Below are 25269 nucleotides of genomic sequence, written 5' to 3' on the forward strand. Positions count from 1 at the left end.
GTTCCAATCCTATAGATACATCTTGCATTCCTCGATTCCACTTGTAGACAGTTCTCTGTTGTTATTGTTCCCAAAGTACTTCATGGGGGATATCTTATATAAAGAAATCTCTCAGCTCTGAATCTGAAGTACCTATATCCTCTAGTATTGACAGCTACACCATTAGTTGTGGACAACCGAAAGGTCAACCACGACTGGTTAATGGTTACAATCAGCACCAACTCGGGATAACTGCTCCAAAATTTTGGAAAATACGCGAAGAACTGCTTGACAGCAGAGTTTAGTGAATTTCTACCTGCGGAGCAGTGGACATTACAATTCCATGTCACGGTAAAACAGGTACGGATGCACCCTTAGAAGACGTTGGAGGAGAGAAGGAAGGGGCACGAGCCAACGCTGGTCAAAGGCGGGTCAGAAAATCGGACGTGGTGTTTTCTAAAAGAACTAATCTGGCATTCGTCTGAAATGATTTAGGCGGACCATGAAAGACATAAATCTCTGTGAATGTCAAAAATTTCAACTCCGTTCTTTACTTGCCAGTTTAGTGCGTTTACAACTGTGATACATTGACCAATAGTAGTAGAAGACTGCAAACAGAGTGTTTTTGTATGTACATCCTTATAACTGGAGGTCTGGGGGAACTACGGCCGTTCACTACTGTAAGAAAATGAAACACCTACAGCCATCCTTATGATGTCATTTATTGTGTAGGTACCAGATTTGTGGCTTCAATGCACCACCATCAGGTCTTAGTTGATGCTGAAGGGCTTGACATCGTCTGTATACTCGAAGCGTCAGTGGACAACATAACTGGTTTACACAAACTATCTGCAACTGTGATGTCTCTCCAACCATCAACAGATGGTTCGGGAGACGACATCGTGTATACGGATGGTGTTAACCCCTTCAGCATCAACTAAGGCCTGAAGATGGTGCGTTGAAGCTCCAAAACTGGGACCCACACAATAAATGACATTATAAGAACGGCAGTATGTGTTGCAAACAGAGAATTTCTCAAAAGGTTGCTCCAAGGCAATGATCATATTCGTGAACTGGACATATCTAAATAAATACGAAACGTGTAGACAGCATTGCACTGAACATATCTCCGTAACTTTTTTTGCCATATCTTTATTTATTTACTTAAGAAGTTATTTGAGGTTGCCGTAAAATGGTGCTTGAATACGTGGAGAATTTATAGAAAATACTGGCGAGATCCCTTGGCGTCTCTTATATGTTCACCTAAAGACTACTGTTGCGCAGAAGGATGCAGCCATTTGTTAGACAGTTCTGCCTCGTGTTGAAGCACTTAGTTGAACTAAGAGAGTACCTGTACCACATCAAACAATGAATTCATGTCTCTCATCAGTTTTTCGTTGAATGTTGGACGGGTGAAGAGTCAATAGGAAATTTTCACCCCCATTTCCTCCAAGCAGCGAGCTTGCTCCATAAGAGACTGGTCTCGCATTCGGCACTATGACGGCTTCAATTTCCCTCCAGCCATCCAGTTTTGGATTTTTCGCGCTTTTTTTCAGTTGCTAAAATCAGATTCTGGGATGGATTCTTTGAAAAGAAGGTGGCTGATTTCTTTCGATACAGGGATGTAGTCTTTCGCCCCTACTGTTCAAACTGTACACCGAAGAAGCAATGATGGGAATAAAAGAAAATTTCAGGAATGGAACTAAAATTCAACGTGAAAGGATATCAATTATACGATTCGCTGATGACATTGCTATCCTGAGCGAAAATGAAGAAGAATTACATGATCTGCTGAATGGAATGAACAATCTAACGAGTAAAGGAGGACTGAGAGTAAATCGTAGAAAGACGAAAGTAATGAGTAGTAGCAGAAATGAGAAAAGCGAGAAACTTAACATCAGGATTGATGGAAACGAAGTAGAGGAAGTTACGGAATTCTGCTACCTAGGCAGTAACATAGCCAATGACGGACGGAGCAGGGAGGACATCAAAAGCAGACTAGCAATGGCAAAAAGGGCGTTCCTGGCCAAGAGACGTCTACTAGTACCAAACACAGGCTAAAATTTGAGGACGAAATTTCTGAGCTTGTACGTCTGGACTACAGCATTGTGTGGTAGTGAAACATGAAACGTGGGAAAACCGGAACGGAGGAAAAAAAATGGTTCAAATGGCTCTGAGCACTGTGGGACTTAACATCTGAGGTGATCAGTCCCCTAGGACTTAGAACTACTTAAACCTAACTAACCTAAGGACAACACACACATCCATGCCGAAGCAGGATTCGAACCAGCGACCGTAGGAGTCGCGCGGTTCCGGACTGAAGCGCCTAGAACCGCTCGGCCACCCCATGCCGGCCACTTATTATGATTCGGCTGTTATATACGTCCTCTTATCGTGACCTACCGCACACATTACAGAAGAGAATCGAAGCATTTGAGGTGTGGTGCTACAGACGAATGTTGAAAATTAGGCCGACTGCTAAGGGAAGGAATGAGGAAGTTCTGCACAGAATCGTCGAGGTATGTGGAGAACACTAATCATGAGAAGGGATAGGATGATTGGATATCTGTTAAGACATTAGGGAATGACTTCCATGGCACTAGAGGGAGTTGTAGACGGCAAAAACTGTAGAGGAAGACAGAGATTTGAATACATCCAGCAAATAATTAAGGACGTAGGTTGCAAGTGCTACTCTGAGATGAAGAGCTTGGCACAGGAGAGGAATTCGTGGCTGGCAGCATATAAAACCAGTCAGAAGCAGAAGACAGATGGCCCTCCCCTCCCCCCCCCTCCCAAAAAAAAGGAAACAGTTCCCTATTCTGAGCTTATGGTCGGTTTCAATGATGCCGTCGACGGGACGTTAGACCGTATCTTCATCCCTTGTCCTCTATACGTGAGAGAAAAAAAAAACCTGTCCTGCAGTAGGCTGTTTGTAGCTAGAAAGACTACGATGTGACAGGTGTAAGTAGGTTTCCATCGTACAATAGTGTTGTTATTGTAGTCTCGATACTTTACTGTACACTATGCAGGTTGCCACATGAATCACCGCTAATGTGTGCTGTGTGTAAACTGTTTCAAGTTAGTAAGAATTTTTGTCATGAGTATGAAGTATACAAATGAGATAAACCCTTCGCGATTGAGCGAAAGAACTTTCATTTTAATGTTACGTCAGAATTTAATTTCTGTATTCCGAAAATATATTGTTCCACGTCAGTTGCTTTACTAAAAGACCAGAAATTAATTTCAGATGCTAGAATTATTGTTTTGTTATTTTTGGCACAGGTAAGCTTCAAATATGTAGAGACAGAGGGAGTGCGACAGAGAGAGAGAGAGAGAGAGAGAGAGAGAGAAACGATACTCTACAAATAAGAAATTAAGTTTGTGGTTGGATGAAATTCGCGCTAGTTTTCCGTCCGTGATTGAAGATAAATATTTAAGTATCCTCGTTTAGTTATTGAAACAGTTTACACTATCTGCAAGCAAAATCTTGCTTGTATTGAAGCTTTCAATTTTTAATCAGTGAACTACACTGCTGAATTTGTCACTTTGTAAAGAAATCATTCTGGGAGAGTAAAATCATATCAGAAATGACTATAAATGTCATAGCTTTCGACTAAAATTATATGTAACTTCCAACTGATCGCTACCAGGTAGCCCGTAGACGAGAGATTCCTGATAAAAATACTCGTAATGTACAGTGGTTCGCAACAGAATTACTGGACGCTATATAATATCTCCTGAATCACAGTTAAACGGACAGACTGGCTTATGCCATCAGATTTTATAGTTGTTACTGGTGGCCTCACATCTGATTACGTACACAATCCTGGATATTGTCTGTTAATGACTGAAATTGGTCATGTAACAAACTCGTCAATACAGCAGTGTGGAACCATGATGTTTTTAACAATTTTAACAAGCTGAAATACCGACGTCTCCTAAAAAGAATATAAGTAATGGTCTCCTTGCAACTTTCCGTGTCATCCCCCACCATTGGTCGGAGAGTAGCAGCAGTCGCACTAGAGAATTACCGGTCCACGCGAATGCTGTCGGTGACGCTACGACACAAACGGCTATGTCTGGATTGGTTCCGTGACCGGGAAGCATAAACTGCTGTTGAATATCGTGGTATTGTGTTCAGCAATGAAACGTGGTTCTCCACTACCCCGAATGATCATCTTCTGCGAGTACTGTGCCGACCTGGGAGGCGGTCCCATTCTCCCACTCTTTTGGCGTTAGTCCGCAGCTCGTGGTCGTGCGGTAGCGTTCTCGCTTCCCACGCCCGCGTTCCCGGGTTCGATTCCCGGCGGAGTTAGGGATTTTCTCTGCCTCGTGATGACTGGGTGTTGTGTGATGTCCTTAGGTTAGTTAGGTTTAAGTAGTTCTAAGTTCTAGGGGACTGATGACCATAGATGTTAAGTCCCATAGTGCTCAGAGCCATTTGAACCATTTTTTCTTTTGGCGTTATTGTGTGGGAAGCCGTGGGGCGTAACTTCAGGTCGCAGCTGTAAGTGATTGAGGCAACTCCGACGCCACAGTGGTACGTCCTTACGTGTCTCTTGTGCGACAATATCGTGATGCCATTTTTTAACAGGACAACGCTCGCCCACACATGGCGCGTGGTATTGAGGTACTCCCTTGGCCAGTAAGATCCCCAGATCTGTCCTCCATTGCGCATGTTTGGGACTAGCGCGGACGTCAACTCCGTCCAAGTGATACACTGAAGCTCCAAAGAAACTGCTACACCTGCCTAATATCGAGTAGCCCCCCCCCCTCCTACCCCTCCCGAGCACGCAGAAGTGCCGAAACACGACTTGGCAATGTCTGAAGTAATTGAAGTAATGCTGGAGGGAATAGACACCGTGAATCCTGCAGGGCTGTCCATAAATCCGTAAGAATACGAGGGGGTGGAGATCTCTTCCGAACAGCACGTTGCAAGGCATTCCAGAGATGCTCAATAATGTTCATGTCTGGGGAGCTTGGCGGACTGCGGAAGAATTTAAACTCAGAAGAGTGTTTCTGGAGTAATTCTGGACGTGTGGGGTGTCGCATTGTCCTGCTGGAATTGCCAAGTCAGTCAGATTGCGCAATGGGTATGAATGGATACAGGTCATCAGACAGGATGCTTACTTACCTGTCACTCGTCAGAGTCGTATCTACACGTATCAGGGCTACCATATCACTCCAACTGCACACGCCCCACACCATTACAGAGCCTGCACCATCTTGAATGTTCCCTACTGGCATATAGGGTCTATGGATTCAAGAGGTAGTCTCCGTACCAGTACACGTCCATCCGCTCGATGCAATTTGAAGCGAGACTCGTCCGACCAGGCAACATGTTTCCAGTCATCAACAGCCCAGTGTCTGTATCGACGGGCCTACGTGAGGCGTAAAGCTTTGCGTCGTGCAGTCATCAAGGGTACATGAGTGGGCCTTCGGCTTCGAAAGTCCATATCGATGATGTTTTGTTGAATGGCTCGCACGCTGACACTTACTGATGGCCCAGCATTGAAATCAGCAACAATTTGCGGAAGGGTTGCATTTCTGTCACATTGAACGATTATCTTCAGTATTCGTTTGTCTCGTTCTTGCAAGATCTTTTTCCGGCCGCAGAAATGCCGAAGATTTGTTTTACCACATTCCTGGTATTCGCGCTACACTCGTGAAATGGTCGTACGAGAAAATCCCCACTTCATCCCTACCTCGGAGATGGTGTGTCCCATCGCTCTTGCGCCGACTGTAACACCACGTTCAAACTCATTCACATCTCGATAACCTGCCATTATAGCAGCAGTAGCCGACCAAACAGCTACGCCAGACACTTGTTTCATTTTGGCGTTGCCAATCGCAGCACTGTATTCTGCCTATTTACATATCTCTTTACTTGAATACGCATACCTATACCAGTTTCTTTGGCGCTTCAGTGCAGTATCCACAATATAAATGACCAGTCACATTAGCTGTGGGTCAGCTTGCTTCAGGAAATTATGCAATTGGTTTATGACGCACTTCTCAACAGTGTCAGCGCATGCATCCAGTCCAGAAAGGGTGCAACGTCGTGCTGATTCGTGAGCTCATTGTATGCTCCTTTTTTCATTTTCTAATTTTGCTCCATGCTGTAATTACTACAGTAACATCATATACACTCTCACCCAGTGACGTTTCATTTCGTTTACTCTACGTCCCCTTTTTGGAGCTTCGCTGTCTTTGTCAGCCAGTGTAATTCATTACGAATCAATTGGCTTACAAAACACTCCTTCTGTCGATTCTTGAACGTGTAGTTTGTTAGTCAGGAGCCCTTGTCAGATTGCATTGATAGAAGAGATGGCGACGATTCAACGAAGAGCGACGCTTTTTGTAACGGGTTGATTCGTTAAGTGTGCGGGCTTACGGACATACCAATCAATCTCAAGTGACACACACTACACGAAAAAGGTTTTGCATCACGGAGAAGTTTACGCTAAAATTCCGAAAACGGCCGTTCCAAGAAGAGCCACTGAACATACTACTTCCTCACAGGTACACCTCGTGAAATGGACACGACACGAAATTGAGAGAAACCGGATCTCATGGGGAAGCTTATCGGCGGACGTTTCTCTCACGCATCATTCGCGAATGGAACAGGAAATGAAAGTACCCTCCACTACCCACTGTAATTTGGCTTACAGAGTGCATATATAAATTGAAATTTTGAGTAAATTTCACACAGATTACGCCGTTTGATAGTAGTGCGTGACTGAGCAAAAAGCAATTAACAGATAGCGCCCCCTTTCATCATGTTGACATCACACTGACGTTAATGAAACGAGACTAATTTCCTGTTTACGAGTTTAATTTTGAAGCATAGCAAGACCGCCAGCAGAGCACAAAATGGACTAACTGCAAAATTAGCGCCTGGTGATACGACTCTTCGAAGTGAATCGTGATGACGTGCATTAACAGCGATAGCAATTGAGTGCGGGCGCTAGAGCCTTTGTCAAATGGAAAGAAACGTTGAAGGCGCACTAGTAAATAACTGCTTCATAGATTGCACCATATCCAACGTAACGCCATTACACACGAGAAAGAGGACGCTTAGAATAATCATACTGTCTTGGGCATACCTGGTATTACTGTCTAGGAATAGGTATTATACATCAGTACAACAAGGATGGGGGGGGGGGGGGGGTGTCAGGGGAGGCAGCAGGTTTACGAGGGGAACAGTCAAGGATTTCTGTAAGATTTTACTGCCTTCGAAAATGTGATTGCTTAGCACATAGCGTATACTAAACAACTATAAAATGACAATTCAACCCAGTAATCTCATATAGAAGAACCCGACAGCAACATTGTATAATGCGGGTTCAGAAAGAACATTAAGGACTGCCCCAGGCCTGTTATCACACGTCCTGTGTGCACTGACTTGCAATAGATAAGAAAGGGAATATGGGGCGTTATCGTTCCGACTTCCGTCCGGCCTAACTGTGAAGTGGCGTTAATAGCGTTGAAGACAGCAATAATCTGGTAGCTACGACTTCATGATGTGCCAACATGTTCAAGTGTACATATGTAAACAACTTACACAGTCTTCAGGCAATCATAAAATGGCCGACGTGGAAATACATTTTTAAAGAAGTTGGTTGTTTTTTTAGTGATGAATGATGATAGGTGACGAATGTTGTAATGTTAACATAACTGTGATGCAGTGAGGGAAGATGCAGCTGTTGTACTAAAACAAAGTCCGAAACGTACTACTAATACGAAAAAGACTGATTATTTTAAAAGCGGTTATTTTCCGTTTAAGCTGCTAATTACAGTTGGACAGTGGACAGTTTGTTTTCTGGAGCGTTCAGGGCTTGCTGATGGCTCTGCTAATTACAATGAAATTCATTTGCTATTGGTCAGTTTATACGTCAACGCCATATTCAAGTATCAGTACATAGCCACAGGTGCTGGCAGTAGTGCTATAAAACATCTTAATAAAATTAGCAAGCATAAACGAAAAAGACTACTTCTAAATGTTTTAAGTCATTTTCAAGTGGTAAGCTGCAAGCAACTTATACACTGGAGTTAGACATCCTACTGACAAAAAGCATACGTGTGTCACAGTAAATCTATGAATTAAAAAAAATGAAAGAGAGGTGGGCAAATGTTTTTTGAAATAATTTCTCTAAGAATAAGAAGCTAAGCAGATTAGAGGAAAATTTGACGTGCCTTTGAATGACACTCGAAATCATTTACAGCAAATAACCTGCCGATTGAGAATTTAAAATATATTACTTAAGAGTACATGATTCCTAGCATTATTCAAAGGTGTGTCATATATTTTTCTAATCTATTCATTTCCTTTTTTAAGACAAGTCATTTCACAAATCATTTGGCCACCCTGAAAAAATTTTTTTCTAGTTTTGTTCAGAAGCCATGAAATACATTGTGTCCGTATTAGGCATATAATAATATAAAATGTAATGATTTGGGAAGTAATTGAGATATTTATTGACGGTGTGTTTGTATAAGTATGGCAACTCAAAATGTTTATTTATACTTCTAACACATCTCGATATGTCCCATTTCATTCTGAGTTATCGTACTTATGGAAGCATACCATCAACAAATATCTCACACTTCTCAAGTTATATATGTAGTCTGCTGTTGATTGAACATGTCGCCGAGAGAAAAGTCATTGACTGAATGCAAAATGAGTCTATTGATCCAGTACCACGCGTTTTGGCGTCTGCCATCATCATACATCCTGAGAAAGCAGACTACTCACGTCTGTCAATGACTTTTCTCTCAGCGACCTACTCAGTAATACGCAGACTACATACATTTTTCAACATGGTCGCATGCTTCCTTCGTGACTTAATGTCACGTCTATGTTACGTGTCAAGTTATTACATTTTATTTTATTATATACTGTATTTACCACAGAGACTCTGTATAAGATTGTGCCGCGTGCCGAAGCCTTCCGCTAAGTTTTGGTATTGTTCGACTTTGCGGCGGGTCTGGTGGAATCGATGGTTGTGTAGAGACTCTTTACCAGAGAGGCTTGAGGTGCGAATGCGGTCGCGGTCGCCGATGCGGCGTGGCTCGGACAGCGAAGTAGTCTTGAGTTAGCAGCGGCACGAGGGAGGTGGCGAGGTGGGCACACTGTACTTCATAACGGGACGTCCTCTATCATTACTTTTCCTCAACAGTAGTTGTCGATACCAGTATTATTTTTCAAATTTTGGACAGGTCAGTATTACCTCAGCTGTTTTTCTGAAAATTTTCATATAATTTTACACATAATATGTTATATTCCAAGTTAGTTTTTATGAAAAGGAATTATTTTATTTTCGGTGTTACAACCGATAAATACTAGCTCTGAATGTACAGTTAAAATTATTTTTTATAAAACATTAAAAATTACGAATTATTTGGCACAATTAAAATTTTATATTATTAATTACGCAATCTAGTACTGTTTATTTCTGGATTCATTTATGAAATAATAATCGAAATTAATAGAAATTCATTTGTCAAGAAAAATTGTAAACCCTTTGGAGTATGGTTATTACCGCAGAGTGAAGTAGTAGTATTCAGCATGCCTCTGATGTGATCGGACATATTTTTGTTTTTTGGGCGAACTATGTAATTTCGGCATTGTTAATGTGAAAATTCAAAAGACTGTATGATATACTAAAATGTGTCAAAATACACTCCTGGAAATGGAAAAAAGAACACATTGACACCGGTGTGTCAGACCCACCATACTTGCTCCGGACACTGCGAGAGGGCTGTACAAGCAATGATCACACGCACGGCACAGCGGACACACCAGGAACCGCGGTGTTGGCCGTCGAATGGCGCTAGCTGCGCAGCATTTGTGCACCGCCGCCGTCAGTGTCAGCCAGTTTGCCGTGGCATACGGAGCTCCATCGCAGTCTTTAACACTAGTAGCATGCCGCGTCAGCGTGGACGTGAACCGTAAGTGCAGTTGACGGACTTTGAGCGAGGGCGTATAGTGGGCATGCGGGAGGCCGGGTGGACGTACCGCCGAATTGCTCAACACGTGGAGCGTGAGGTCTCCACAGTACATCGATGTTGTCGCCAGTGGTCGGCACAATCAGGACTGCATACGACCGAGGCACACAGGGCCAACACCCGGCATCATGGTGTGGGGAGCGATCTCCTACACTGGCCGTACACCACTGGTGATCGTCGAGGGGACACTGAATAGTGCACGGTACATCCAAACCGTCATCGAACCCATCGTTCTACCATTCCTAGACCGGCAAGGGAACTTGCTGTTCCAACAGGACAATGCACGTCCGCACGTATCCCGTGCCACCCAACGTGCTCTAGAAGGTGTAAGTCAACTACCCTGGCAAGAAAGATCTCCGGATCTGTCCCCCATTGAGCATGTTTGGGACTGGATGAAGCGTCGTCTCACGCGGTCTGCACGTCCAGCACGAACGCTGGTCCAACTGAGGCGCCAGGTGGAAATGGCATGGCAAGCCGTTCCACAGGACTACATCCAGCATCTCTACGATCGTCTCCATGGGAGAATAGCAGCCTGCATTGCTGCGAAAGGTGGATATACACTGTACTAGTGCCGACATTGTGCATGCTCTGTTGCCTGTGTCTATGTGCCTGTGGTTCTGTCAGTGTGATCTTGTGATGTATCTGACCCCAGGAATGTGTCAATAAAGTTTCCCCTTCCTGGGACAATGAATTCACGGTGTTCTTATTTCAATTTCCAGGAGTGTATAATAACGTAACAACAAAAATTCTGCAACAACAATCTTCAAATTTATTTAGATCAATTCAACCATGAGGACCTATAACGTGAGAATTTCAGCTTCAAGTATCAGACCTCTAGAGAAGAAGAACTGAAGCCAACTCTATACGAAAAGCTAAGTGAACCAGAAAGTTTATTGTTATCTTCCCTCCTATTTAATTTTGCATGAAAGACTTTGCTTATTGTGGACAACAACTGGAATCAGGAAGGACGGGGGAGATTGCAGTGTGCCAGAAAACGACTTGGCCTCACTTGGAGTGATAACGCGGCCTAGTTGTAGCTGAAAGTCGTTGTTTGTAAAGCTGTTATTTGGAAAGGAGCTCCCCTTTTGCATGCAAGAGCGCTTCGGTTGCACAATTCTGGTGTTGCCCGAAGGAAATCGGCGGTTAAAGCAACGGCTGGAGGTCTGTACAGCCGTCACTATACTCTCGCTGCATTTACAAACAAGTACTGGATAACCCTGCATGAAGCTGAGTAATTTTACTAACGAGTACTAGCCCATCTGTGTGCTTTAGTTGTTCGTCTTGCAAAGTTGTAATTCAGTCTGCACTTGTGGAGCGTCATTGGTTCCACTATATCGTGACTAGCCATTTGTTTGTTTTGACAAAAAAATGTGCAAATGTGTGTGAAATATTATGTGACTTAACTGCTAAGGTCATCAGTCCCTAAGCTTACACACTACTTAATCTAAATTATCCTAAGGACAAACACACACACCCATGCCCGCGGGAGGACTCGAACCTCCGCCGGGACCAGCCGCACAGTCCACGACTGCAGCGCCCAGACCGTTCGGCTAATCCCGCGCGGCTTGTTTTAACATTTCATGTTACTAAGTTGCCATTGAATTTGCCCTGATGGGGGCCATTATTTGGTATGGTTGTGTCGGACCAGTGGTAACTGATTTATTTTTCAGGTCTTACTGCGTCAGTTTAATAATGTGCGTAACGCATTGTCAGGAAGTGTGCGCAAGACTGGCGTGTGAAATAAAATGAGAATTGCAAGATTACGGCTCTGTAAGCTCACTGAGGTAGCAGCGGATGAATTCTAATGCTGCAGATTTGTTTGTGAATTAAGTAATTACCTTTTGTATCTGAACAGTTTACGTTTCTTAATTTGGCGTTCATCTGAAGGTGTTTTGCACCTAAACGTGTTTCGATATTTTTCGGTACTCCTGTAGAATAAATGAGCAAATTCTAAATTTTGCACCAGAAAAACTGATGTTTAGAAAACTTGTGATAATGAGGCGCGGCTGTAATTTGTTGTTGTGTATTTAAGTGCTTTTGCTAAAGTGGATTTATTTGAATATTGTGACTCTTCAGTTTCTCCACTCGTATTTCTTGCTCGAACAGTCCACGGTTATACTGCCTGTCCATAGTGTCCAACGGGCACAATATTTCGGCGATCAGACATGTCGCCATCGTCAGGTGCGCTGACGAACTGAGCTCGTTTCTTTGTGTCATCTCGAAGGTGGGTTGCAGGGTTAGCAGGTCTAGCTGCTTTTCCTTCTTCTTCCTCTGGTTTGATTTTCGGTTCATCGCGTCTTGGTTTGTTTCTTCTGGTTTAACACACTTCTTTTTCCTTCCTCTTGTTGCCTGAGCAGCGTTGCTACTCTTGTAGCAAATCCGGCTATCTTGTTGTCTCTCGCCAGTCAATCTGGTTTCCCAGATTCCTGATGAGAGGATTCGTGGATCTTCCCGTGTCGGCATAGAAATGTCTCGCTGACTGCTTGAAGCGGTCCTTCAGCATCGGCACTCCCGTTAGCCGATGTAGTTCGGCCGTGCCGAAATCACGCGGAAGCTGTAGTGCCAGTCTCAGGCACCTGTTCTGGATCTTCTGGAGACTGTTGGCGTGCGTCTCGGCGGCATTCCCCCACACCACGGCGACGTATTCCAGCACGGGCCTGGTAATTGCCAGATACAGCGTCTTTCCTCAGTGTGGAGACAGTGTGGTGGTGGAATTGCGGAAGGGGTATAGGAGGCGCATTCTACCACGCGCCTTACCCCGTATTTCGGCGTTGTGCGTCTTCCACGTAAGGTGCCGATCCAGTGTGACGCCCAGGTAGCGGCCTGTGTTCGACCATGGGATGGGGCTTCCCATGATACGGAATGGTGGCAGAGCTTCAGGTATACGTTGCTTCGTGAATATCACAGCCTGGCTCTTCGTCGCATTGAACTTGAGCCATCACTTGGTGGCCCAAGCTCCCAGCTCGTTGCAGCTATTTGTAGTCTTCCCCGCATCAGATGTGGGTTGATGCTCTTGGTGTGCAGCGCTGTATCATCGCCATATAGCCCCGTCTGCACCCGTTGCGTTCGCGGCGTGTCTGTCGTGAATAGGGTATACAATAGGGGCCACAACACTGAGCCCTGTGGGACTACTGCGGCTATTTCCAGTGCTGTTGAGGTCCCGTCTTCTCTCTTCACGTGGAAGGTACGTCCCGCCAGGTAGGAGTAGATCAGGTGGGCGTGTGACACCGGAACTCCCTGTACTAGTAACTTGTAGACTAGTCCGCCATGGCACACGCTGTCGAAGGCGCGGGAGACGTCTAGGAGTACCGCCCCAAGGTACTCCCTCCTCTGCTCCACTAGTCGCAGCAGTTGGTGTGTTGTCCCATGCCCCCTCCGGAAGCTGAACTGCTCGTCGGGAAGCAGGCCTTCCTCTCCGACGTGACGGTGCAGTCTACTGACATGTATTCGCTCAAATGCATTTGAAACTGTAGGTAGTAGGCTGATAGGTCGGTAATTTTGCGCCAGCCTGTTATCTTTTCCAGCCTTAGGGATCGCCACCACCTCCGCATGTTTCCTGGAAGGGGGGGGCGGGGGGGGGGGGTGTAGTGGCGTTGAATATCTTGGTGGGCAGTTTCACGGCCTCTAGGGGGACCTCCTTCATGATTGCACCACCGACGTTATCGCACTCACCTACTTTTCGCGGGTCGAGGTGCCGTAGCTGCCGTTGAACCTCTTCTTCCGTTGTGGGTTCGATGGAGTCCTCAAGTCTTCTGCCGCGAGGTATACACGGAGCCTATCTTCCACCATTCGGATGAGGTCGTTATCTACATCTTCAACTAGCGTGAAGTTGGCCGTGAAGGTATCGGCCAGTACCCCAGCTTTGGCGTCAGTCTCGGCCACCGCACGCTGCCTGACGTGTAGCGGCGGGATTTGTTTTCTCCTGCGAAGGAACTGCTTTTGGTTGCTTGCCAAGCAGTGGCGTCTGCGATGTTCAGGGTCGCTACCCTCCCAGCCCAGTCCCTGTTCCTGTGTTCCGCGACCGCGTACTGTATGATGCGACACATTCGGTTGATCCGATTCTTCGTTGCCGCCTGGCGGGTGACGTGCCACTCTCGGACCAGCTGGTTCTTCTCCCGGATCATTTGCAGGATGTCCGACGGTAGCTGGTGGGAGATATCCCGCGGCTTCTGACGTCTGTGCTGCGTTGCTGCATCAGCCACTCTGATCGCGAGATGTGAGAACTCTGCGAGTGTGGCGTCCACGTCATCATCAGGATCCGCTGCGAGTGTCTCTGCCAGGTGCACCCGGAAGTGTTCCTAGTCGGTGTTGAAGTAGGTCTTCCGTCCTCCAGGTGGTACTGCCCAGTCCGTGCTCAGATCGAAGATCACTGGCAGGTGATCTGAGGACAGGGCCACTTGTGCCATTGCGACTGCGTCGTGGTTCACCCCTTTGATGATCGCGATGTCCAGGACATCCGGGCGGCCTCTCTTGAGATAGTGTGTAGGGTCGTAAGGCCCCAGCACTATCGCGTCATTTGTCTGTGGCCACCTTAAGAAGCCTCCTGCCGCTGGTTGTGCTGACCCTGGAGTTCCACACCGGGTGCTTGGCGTTGAAATCGCCGCCGATAAAGATGTTGCCACGCATTGACAACAGCATCTCGAAGTCCTGTTGTCTTAGGAGTCCTCTAGGATTCCGGTACGTGGCGGTGAAGGTCACTTGACCCACTGAGGTGCTGACTGCGACGCCTCTTGCTTCTAGTTACGTCACCTATAGTTGGGTGCCCTCGCGTTTACGCCGGGCTTTAGCCATGTCTCACACACGAGGCACACATCCACGGCCTCGTCGCGTAGAAACTGCCTAAATTCGTCCTCCTGCTGCCTTATGCTGTTTGCGTTCCATACGCAGACGGTGAGACCTATGATGTGATTGGGCATCATGGGTGTTGTTGGCTTCTCTTGTGGTGTTGGCCTGGTTGGCCGCAATCAATGCAGACACGATCATCTGCGGTAGTTGGAGTAGTAGCTGTTTGAACTCCCGCAGCATCTCTCGTAGTTCTGCAGCCTCGGTGGTTACAGTGGTAGGGCGGGCGTAGGTGGCGGGGCGGTGGTGGTGGTGGGGTGTAGGTGGTGGGGCGGGCGTAGGTGGCGACCTCACTTCTTCGCGCCCACGCGTCCGGCCGGCCCTGCTCGGAGGCTCGTGCTCCTCTCTAGTCGGTCTGGGAACGCCTTCCGATGCGCGGGTTGCCGTTGCGCCTACCACGTCTGCTCGGCGTGTTGCTGTGCCCGTCTTGCAGGCGTTTCCCGTGCGGCCACTACCGCTGTCGCCGCTGCTGCTGCAGTAGCTCCGTCGGCGGCCCCATCCGACCCTTTGCTTACGACGGACCGGCCAATGAAGATCCAGGGGGAGGAAGGAAGGGAGATGAGACGGCGTTATGAGGCCAATGCCTCGGCGGAGGCCGCAAGTAGCGGGGTAAGTCGCCGCTCGGTTATACCGGCGGATACGGACTGTCCGCTACCTACGACGTCTCGCTCTGTGAAGACGACGGAAGATGAAGACCAAAAGCTCGAGACAACGCTGATGGATCGGGTAGCTGCTATGCGACTTCGACCTCGGTCGAGGAAGCTAGTTGCGGAAGGGGGGAGGGGGGAGTCGCCGACCGGGGGGGTAACACATTACCGGCTGCCAAACCCTGTCCGCAACCTACAGCAACCCGTTCCCAGAAAGGGAACAAGAAGAAGCAGAAGCGCACCATTACTATGGCGGGAGGGATGCCCTCATACACAGTAACGCGCGCACTCGAGTTGGGCGGACCAAAGAACGCCACTGCCAAGATCAAGACACCCGAAAGGATAACATCGCCCACTGAAGATTCAGTCTCCTGGCCTGAAGTCGGGTCACGAAAGCTGATAAAGTCTTCGCGGACACCGTTCAACGGACGGCCCAGTTCATGCTGGGGAACGACGGAGAGGAAGCTGAAGACACGGAGGACATGGAGGTGGGAAAGTCGCACTAAGAAGCCCCCGGCGGAAACGAATCCGAAAAGCTATCGGAAACGTGCGACTACCGCCGCTCCCACCACCGCACCTACGCTGCAGACACGAAGAAAGGCGTCGGAAGAGTGCAAAGCCCCTAAGACGATCACTGACGCCGATGGGTTTGAAATACCCAAAACGCAAGAAGACTGGAAGGGCTGAAGAGATGGCCACTGCTGCAGGCATGGTCGTCAAAAACCGGTTTGGTGAGCTCGAAGGGAAGGAGGAGGAGACAGCAGACCATCAGCAGAGAAGTAAAGGGCCCCCGCCGCCATCCATCATGGTGGAATGGCCGGGCTCCTTTAAAGAAGTAGAACAGGCGATCCTCGCGGTCGTCAAGAACAACTTTACTATGCAGACAGAAAGTCACTATATGTACAGAATCGTGACGCGAACCGCGGAAGACTACAAAAGCGTTACTGAACTCATTGACAGCCGTGGTCTGAACTGGTTCACGTACTCGTTGGAACCTACAAAGACGCTCAAAGTAGTCTTCCAACGCCTGCCCTTCAGTATGGACCCCCAGTACCTCAAGGAGCTTCTTGAGGCCAAGGGCAACACCATAAGGACAGTATCCCGAATGAAGCCGGCGAGAGACAACGCAGACATAACGCTCTTCCAGTCCATACTGGACGACACACAAGAGCATATGAGGATCTTCCAAGAAACGAGAGTGGGAAGTGTCATCGAGGTCACAGTTTGTAACGCCGGAAATGCATATCCTCCTATTCCCATCTATTGTACTATAATTTGTTTTCCTTATTTTTGTTACCTGAATATATGACATTTCTGTGTCTTTACATATTGTAATTGTTTTACTATTTGTATATATATATATATATATATATATATATATACATTTATGTCGATGTATAATTGGTTTGTCTTGTGAATATTATTTATATTTTACGCTGAGTCTTGCCTAGGGAAAACTGATATCGAACGATTACATCGATAGGTCGTGTGAAGAATCAAAGTGTGTAGGATCTTTGGTAGTGTTAACTCTGCCGCGTGGAGTGCGGGCAGAGCTGTGGGAGTCTGGCTGGAGTAGCGAGTGGAGCAGGTGTGTTGTGTGACGCTCCCGCGAGTTGCCGCGCTTTCGGTGTTTGGCAGCATGTAATTGCGCTCGACTCGCGATGATAGTTTCTGACATGGTGTCGCGGACGGGAAGCATTAGCTGGCGCACATCAAGAGCCCGTTTCGCCTGGTGACCGTGTCAAGAAGAAGGCGCGCCAACATCCAGCTTCTGCAACAGCGACGGCCGATAATGAGTGACTGTCGCCACCTCCTCGATCGACGGCTTCAAACCTTCAATCAACCAACAAGGAAGACTAAAAGCACGTAAAGTTTCAGAACTGTATGGCAGACCTCAGCTTTTCAAATTGTTCCATTTGCCTCGCAAAATTACAGCAACTTAGCATGAACCTTAGTTGCTCATTGTCCCAATTGCATTGCCAAGCAGGATCCCTTCCTTTTCCGAAATGAACCCGAGTGTCGTTGAAATTCAAACGCCAGCATCATTCGATTTCACTTCTTTAATTTCAAACTTCAGTTAAGGTATTCATAGCTGGCTACAATATTTAGATTACACAAGCACAAATTAAGAGTGCGAGTTTTGTTACCGTATTTTAGCTTACCTGTGACTGCAGCTCAGCTTGGTACGTACTAAATTTTACTATTGTTAATTGTTCAGAATCGTTTAATTCAAGTTCAAAGTTAAATCTCTTCTTTCTAAATTGCGTAGATTCAAGTAGCTTTAGAAATGATTGTTGAGGTAGTCCAAGACTAACTGTATTTCGATGTGCTTCAGAAAGAAAGCTCACTATTAACTTCAGTCACTAAATTAACTTTCGATTTTCCGGTTTCATTAATTCTTTTGCTAAATTAAGTGAAGCGAAATTTATTACTTCTGACAAACTTTCAGTTTTCACACTACACGTGTCAACCTTCAGTTGCCACGCTTCTAGTGCTAATTATATGTGTAATAAGCTTTCTTTTTCAGTTACTATAGTAATTGTCCATAGGACTGGCAACCGTAATTTCCCCCAAATCTCAAATATCTAATTACCGCTAGTTGATTGTTAACGTAACGGCCGCACATTTACTTTCTTTATTAACTTTATCCCTATTTCAAAATTAATTTCCACCAGTTTCACTTGCATTTTTCCTTTCATTTAGATGTAACCCTTTCCTCCCTCTTTACCGACAGGTTAACTTCGGTGACGATTGCTTTTCCAAAATTCCCATTAGGTACACGCGGTTTCATTTTTCACTGTCATTAAGGTCGATAAGTGAGGGGGAGGTTACAAGTTGAAAAACTGAGGAGGTGGAGAGGCCCGCTTCAATGCCTCAACTGCCAGGGAATCGACCACTTGGCAAAATACTGCAAAATGTCCCCACGCTGCGTAAAGTGTGCTGGGGAGCACCTGAGCCGGGAATGTCCGTTCACGATCGAGAAGACACCCATGTGCTGCAACTGCAATGAAGAACACGTCCCAGCGTCCGCGGCTGCAAAGCCTTCAAACTAGCAGCTGCAAAAGAGCGGCAGGAACCAGCGAGGAGGGTTCAGCCGGGACGAATTGAGCTCCTGAGGGTGGGCGGCCGTCTTAAATCCCCTCCACTCGCGAGGCGTTCTCTCCGCGGTCCGCGCCCGCGTGTCAGCGGTCGGTGAGACGCTGGCGTCGGCGTCTGTGGTGGAGTCGGTGTAATTGCCTCGTCCGCCCTAGTCGCCCGTTCGTTTCCTTTGCTGAGCGTCTTTTTAATTAGACTCAATGCTGGTTCCCATGCCCTGCTGAGGTTGTAGCCGCAATCTCGGTTGATGAGTCCGTCCCTGGTACGAATTTCGGGAGCCTCTCTAACGACACTGTCCCAGTATTTAGATGTCTGTGCCAGGACACTGGAATGTTGGTAGTCCATTTCGTGATTCTCGGACAAACAGTGCACTGCGACCGCCGACTTGTTGGAGTATCCAAGTCGAGTGTGCCTCTGATGTTCTTGGCAACGATCTTCGATGGTGCGCACCGTCTGTCCAATACAAGCCTTCCCACATTGACACGGAATCTAGTATATGCCGGCCTTCCGAAAAACGGCATATACCAGATTCCGCCACCCCTAACGATTCACAGGGGATTAGTTGACTGATAGGTCTCCGTAGACATTCTGCAAGCGCCTGTGAATATCTGCAATGCTCTGGTTTTCTTCCAAAAGAAACTCAATGACAGCTCTCTGCTGGAACGCATCTCCGTCGTTACAGACACCATTTTAAAGGTTATGTATGACGCCGCCACCTATCCGAGCTTCATAAAACTATAGATATTGAAGCGCGAATATTCCACGGTGCCCCACACCAAATACTGTACTTTTTCAACTGAAGTTGGATGTAGGCCTGTCTCTGTATTTTCCTGCACTATTTACTCGTTACAACTTACTTTAGTAATATCGAAGTTATTCACTGATGTCTTAACCCCCGTCTTCTCATCCTGTCGATTCTTCTTGTGTATGTTTTCCACATGTTCCTTTCTTCGCCGATTCTGTAGAGAAAGTCCTCATTCCTTCTGGTAATATTCCATCTAATTTAAAACATCCTTCTATCACACCACGTCTCAAACGCTTCGATGTGTGTTTTCCACATGTTCCTTTCTTCGCCGATTCTGTAGAGAAAGTCCTCATTCCTTCTGGTAATATTCCATCTAATTTAAAACATCCTTCTATCACACCACGTCTCAAACGCTTCGATTCTCTTCTTTTCTGGTTGTTTCACACTCCTTAACTCACTGGTCTGGTTGTTATGTCATCCTTGTTTCGTACTTCATACGTTATTTTGCTTCCATGGAAGTAGAATTATTTAAGTTTTTCTACTTCGTGGGCCCCAGTTCTGATGTTAAGCTTCTTGGTAATCTCATTTCTGCTGAATGGGAGTGTTTTATTTTTTGGTGGGTGTTATTTATCTTTCCTCAGAACAAAACCAAACCCATCCCCTGTATGGCCATAAACCGCATTCACAGCAATTGAAATTAATGAAGAGTTTCCTACCTTAAAATGTACTTGCTACCACTTCTGAAAATGCCATGGCGCAACTTTGGAGGGATAAAACTTCCCTTTCCTCTTGTTGGAAAAGAGTTTCGAAACTCTGCCTCCAGGAGATGATGAGGAATGGATGATCTGGAAATCTTTGAATAGGCTGAGATTAAGAGCATGTAGATCAAGGTTTAATCTGGCAATATGGGGCTACAGTTCAGAAAACAATGTTAAATGTGACTGTGAAGAAGTCCAGACAGTCCAGGACATGCTTCAGTGTCCAGCTTCCTGTATAGTAGAAAACCTTCATCAGCTACAGAACATGGACTGGAAGTATCCAAATTTTGCTCAAAGACTATATGACATGTTAACTGTGCACCTACATATGTTTCTGACACGAGAATGAAAAATAAAATATGAAGAGGTTTAACAACTGTATATTTTAATTTGTCTAGAAAAAATTCTCTGTGCCAGTGATAACTTATTAAGTTAGAAAAAGTTTTCAGAGTTCTGTTTGAAATTCCATCAACACGATATGACCTTTTGTTTTTTTACAAATTTTGTAACTCTATTAATTTCTGTGAAGGATGTTGGTCCTACTTCTAGCTGCTTGAAGTTTTATGGTATGGCCTTCTTAATATATTCCATTACTTCTTCAACTGAACGATTTAATGTTATTTTTGCTGACACATTTAAAAAGGGATTTTTTTAAAAAAAGTACTGACCATTTCAAATTATTGGTCACAACATTGTCATATAATTTAATTGTTATGGTGTCTTTTATACTGACTGCATTTCCTGTGTTCTGTTTGACAATATCCCATACAGCTTTAATCTTAGTATCTACATTATTCATTTCTGTTGGCCATACATACTTCTTGACATTTTAATAACTTTCTTAAAAAACTACAATTTCAAAGTTTTGAACATGGCTGCGTGGCCAACGACCGTTTGCAAAATAAAATTAACAGCAATAGCAGCCCTCAGTTGCAAAAAAGTAGTCTTTTGAACTACGTTTCGGGACTGCTATCGGTGTTTCCAGCAGGAGTAAAACTCTCAAAACGGTAGCATCAGTCTGATGCTACCATAGCTCGACGCATGTGAGCAGCCCATAGTGGCTTGGTTTTTATGTAATCTGTTTTAAAAATTTTGTGAGTAAAGCTTTATCGCTCGATATGTAGTTTAATATGTAACACGCCAATTTGAGGGTTTTACTTCTGATGAGGGCACTCATAGCAGTGCCAAAACATAGTCAAAAGACTACATTTTTCTGTGACCTAGGTCTACTACTGCTGTTAATATTACAATACCTTTTGTAGTATAAAAGTAATATTGGCTCTTGAGTTATTCTTGTCTTTATATAAATTTACCTCTTTCCCTTACATGAAATTTGAATTTCTTCAGTTATCCATGACTTACTTGTTTTCTTAATGAATTTTCTGGGTAACTTTTTAGGAAAAAACTTTCAAATAGTGACACAATTTACTTTGGAATAAACTGAATTTGATATTAGCATCTATTTCTATATATGCCCGACCCATATCAACAGTTTCAACTTCTTCTTAAAACATTGTGTTCTGTTTCCAGTAATAAGCCTCACGGTCCTGGCTCAGAGCAGTAAGGTGCTGTATTGTTTATTTCCATTAACAATCTGGTTCACTTTACTTGTTTCAGCCTGAGCACTGGCTAAAAAAAATGTTACCAATCAGTGTCTTACTATAGTACAAGACACAAGTTGGAAAATTGACTAATGAAATTAGACGAAAACACTCGAAGAATGATTACATATCATTTTCCCATCCATATCTTTTAAGAAGACTGCACTGAAATCTGCATAAACGACTGTTTGTTCTTGTCTGACTGGAAGCTCAATAGGCATCTAAATTTCTCATAAATAGCTGAAACTTTCCTAGCGGATATTTGTAGACTGTTACAATTATGAGATAGGAATTCTGCTGTAACAACTCACAAGCACAAGCTTCTAGGTTCTGATATAGACAAAAATAGTCTGTTTCCAAATTTTTATCATACTTTTACACACATTGCGACTAGTTTTTTTTTCATGTAAACTCTACATGAAAATGATGCTGATCTATAACCCATGATATTTGTTCAAAAGTTACAGAACATCTGTTGGATCAGCTGAGAAGAGGGATAAGCTACATGATATTCAGTCCCCTTAATCTCCAGACTTAATACACACCCCAGTGCTTGATTACTTGCATAAAAAGACAGAATAACTTTTAGTTGATAATCTGGGAAGGCCAACATAGATTGTTGTTAGCAACGCTTTAGCTGTTTGAAAGCTCTGTTACAATCAATGGTGAAACTGAATTTCACTCCCTTCTTGTGTAAGTATGTGAGTGGACATACTGTGTCAGCGAATTGACAAACGAATTTTCCACAACTGTTTTCTAGATCAAGGAAAGAGTGCAATGCCATCTGTGTGCGTGTTGATGGGAAATTCTGTACAGCCTCTAAAGTAGTGGAGTTTCTCCAGAACCGTTCTTGGCTGACCACATGTCTCAAACATATCTTGTGTGGTATGAAATAGCATTTCTTCAAATACAACATTAGGTTATTTAGACACTTTCTTTAACCATACCACATTTTCCTGCGGATCTTTACAAAACTTGATAATGTCATCCAGGTAAACCATGCATTGTTTTAGTTTTAACTCTCACAACAGTCCACCTAACAAACGCTGAAATATGGCTGGTACATTCTTAAATCCAAATGGTATACACTAATATTTGGTAGTGTGGTAAATGCAGTCTTAAGATCACCTTCTGGAGTTGCTTCCAACTGACGGTAGCCACACCATAACTCTATCATACTTAAGCTCCTACAGTGTAACAAGTAGTGCAACTTTTCTATGGTGTTCAGGATTGGGTAAAATTCCGTAATTGTGCATTTATTTAGGTACCTGTAATTACAACAAATCAGGTAGGCTTTTATTCTGTTAGTACTCTATTTTGGTAAAATCATTGCTCCTGCTCCACATGAGCTAGTGATTTCAGTGATCCCATTCCACAGCTACTGATTAATAAATCCCTTTCCCATAGTGGTGACACGTTATCAAATGAGAATTCTGATAAATGGCAATTCATTCCCAGTTGGGAGTCACCAATAAAACCTCGAGTTGAGTATTTTTATTCTTCCAGCAATTCTTCAATGGAATTTCTTCCTGTTGTCTCTAAATGTATTGCTTTTCCTTGAAATGTTGTGAAACTACTGGTTGGTTCTGTTTAGAGTCCAAATCACCTCTGTTCAAATCTTTATTGTGTAAACTCCACATTGATGACTCGAAAATCATTTACTCTGACAGACAACTCCCGTCTAACTCCTGCATGCATACCCTGCTCCACTACGCAGAATACCATTTCCCACGGTGTCCCCCATTTTCCTCTTGTAGATCCGCTATTCATAATATATTCGCAGCTAAACTGGCTCCTGTGTCTACCCAGACCAAGCTCAGCTTACCTTGCAGCACTGCAACCCACGAATCGACGCACAGTGGTTGTGCTAGCAGTATAAACGCCTCGCCTTGGCCCTGGGGTAAACCTTGTAGCAGTCCAGCGCCTACTGTAGTTTACCCCAAACTGGAAGATGTCCTATTGAGCTCCATATGTGCCATCTGAGATCGATTTTGGCATGATGATTAAGCAGAAAATCCAGTCCCAATATCGTGCTATAGCCATTATCAATGCAAGGCAAGACTTTCATGTCAGCCTGGGCTTTTCTCTACTCTACTCAAAAATTCAAATCCACAAATTCCAGCATATGTTTATTACTCCTGCCTTCATCATTCAACCTGAAACATGGCAGGTTCAACTATTTAGTGTCGATGATATCCACACTTGCCTTTGACATCTATGGTATTGTGTCCAACAGAAATTTACGCTTTCTTTTCCCCACTAAGCCGTTTAAGCAAAATTATGCCACTATTGTTGCACATAGTTTAATCATATTCACATCTGTAAGAATGCCACAGAGTGTGCGTTTAATGGTGGGATGTCGTTACCACCACGTATCCACACATCTCATCCTCTCACAGGTACTTGGTGACATTCATGTTCCAAATGCCCTATCCATAAACACTTTTTGAATTGCAGGTCCTGCATTCCTGCCATATATGATCCAACTGAACACACCGATAGCACGTGGTTGCTGTGTCGAAAACCACCCTTTTGTCCCTTGGCCAGGTCCTAACATCAATTTTTGCTAATATCACAGCAGTTGATAAGCTTTGTCTAGCTTCTTCAGAAACTCGGCTTTACATTCTTTGATCTTTGGCCAGTAACCCAACAGAAAAGTGTCCAGTGCCCGTTGCTTTGCCTCATGCAAGAGGGCCTTATTAGCACTATCATTGTCATTTAACTCATTGGTGTTAGCATTGTGCTTCCTAATTCTGTCTACGGGACTTTCTATGGATTTCCCTTGTCTCTGGAACAACATATTCAACTCTTCCCTATAGTACCTACAAGCATTAATTTTCTTTTAATGTTCCGACAGACATTTCTGTAAGTCCTCGAAAGTCTCTCATCTTCTAGTGATACATGACATAAGTTTTAGCATCGCCTTTCAAGTTAAACAGATGATTTGGAGCAGTTTTTTGGTCGGCCAGCCCCTTCAGCTTCGTAAATGTCTGCAGGGTTGTCTACGAATGTCAGAAATATCTTTTCCGAGTTTTTGGGAAAAGACGTGACTATGATGGCAGTAATGCCATATGAGATGGCCAGTGAATGACTAGGTGAGGATTTGCCCAACCTTCCTTCCTTTAAAGCACAGTACTGCTTGCTCAGCTTAATATTGACCAAATATAAGCCATTTAGTCTAGCAAACACTGCAATGCGTCCTGTGTATCATCCTCTCTACTGGTATTTGCAAAACCTATGTACTAGGATGCAGGAAAACAGAATGGAAAGGGGTAAGTAATACTCAAAGCTGTTTCTGTAATCATACCACTTTCGATTGCAGCTTGCAGTTAAGCACTAACGTCCCCAGTCAGTCTCCTGACAATTATCACAAAAAAATTGCAGGTCTGTCCAAAGTAAATATAAATCTCATAATTGTGCTCCATATTTGCCTTACTTGTGATGAATCTCGTGCCACATGCATTTTCATTATCTTTCCACTCATCCCGTGAGGTCTTGCAGTTGCTGTTGAAGTTGCGCCCCTCATGCCCCCACAAGGTAATATCCGGCAACGTGATTGGCCATGCCACAGCAAAGTTCCAGTTGATCCCCTG

The 25269-nt window shown here is 44.7% G+C and overlaps 1 protein-coding gene across 1 annotated transcript in view; it reads left to right on the forward strand.

Moving 5' to 3' along the window:
- Positions 1-15404, forward strand: part of LOC124750320 (ras-interacting protein RIP3-like) — a 37220-nt gene extending 21816 nt beyond the window's left edge. Inside the window, exon 3 of the mRNA XM_047248981.1 lies at positions 15263-15404. Coding sequence (XP_047104937.1) covers positions 15263-15404 — 142 coding nt within the window. The remainder of the gene's footprint in view (positions 1-15262) is intronic.
- Positions 15405-25269: the final 9865 nt, after the last annotated feature.

The sequence above is a fragment of the Schistocerca piceifrons genome, chromosome 1, assembly GCF_021461385.2.
Source record: "Schistocerca piceifrons isolate TAMUIC-IGC-003096 chromosome 1, iqSchPice1.1, whole genome shotgun sequence".
Taxonomy (NCBI): domain Eukaryota; kingdom Metazoa; phylum Arthropoda; class Insecta; order Orthoptera; family Acrididae; genus Schistocerca; species Schistocerca piceifrons.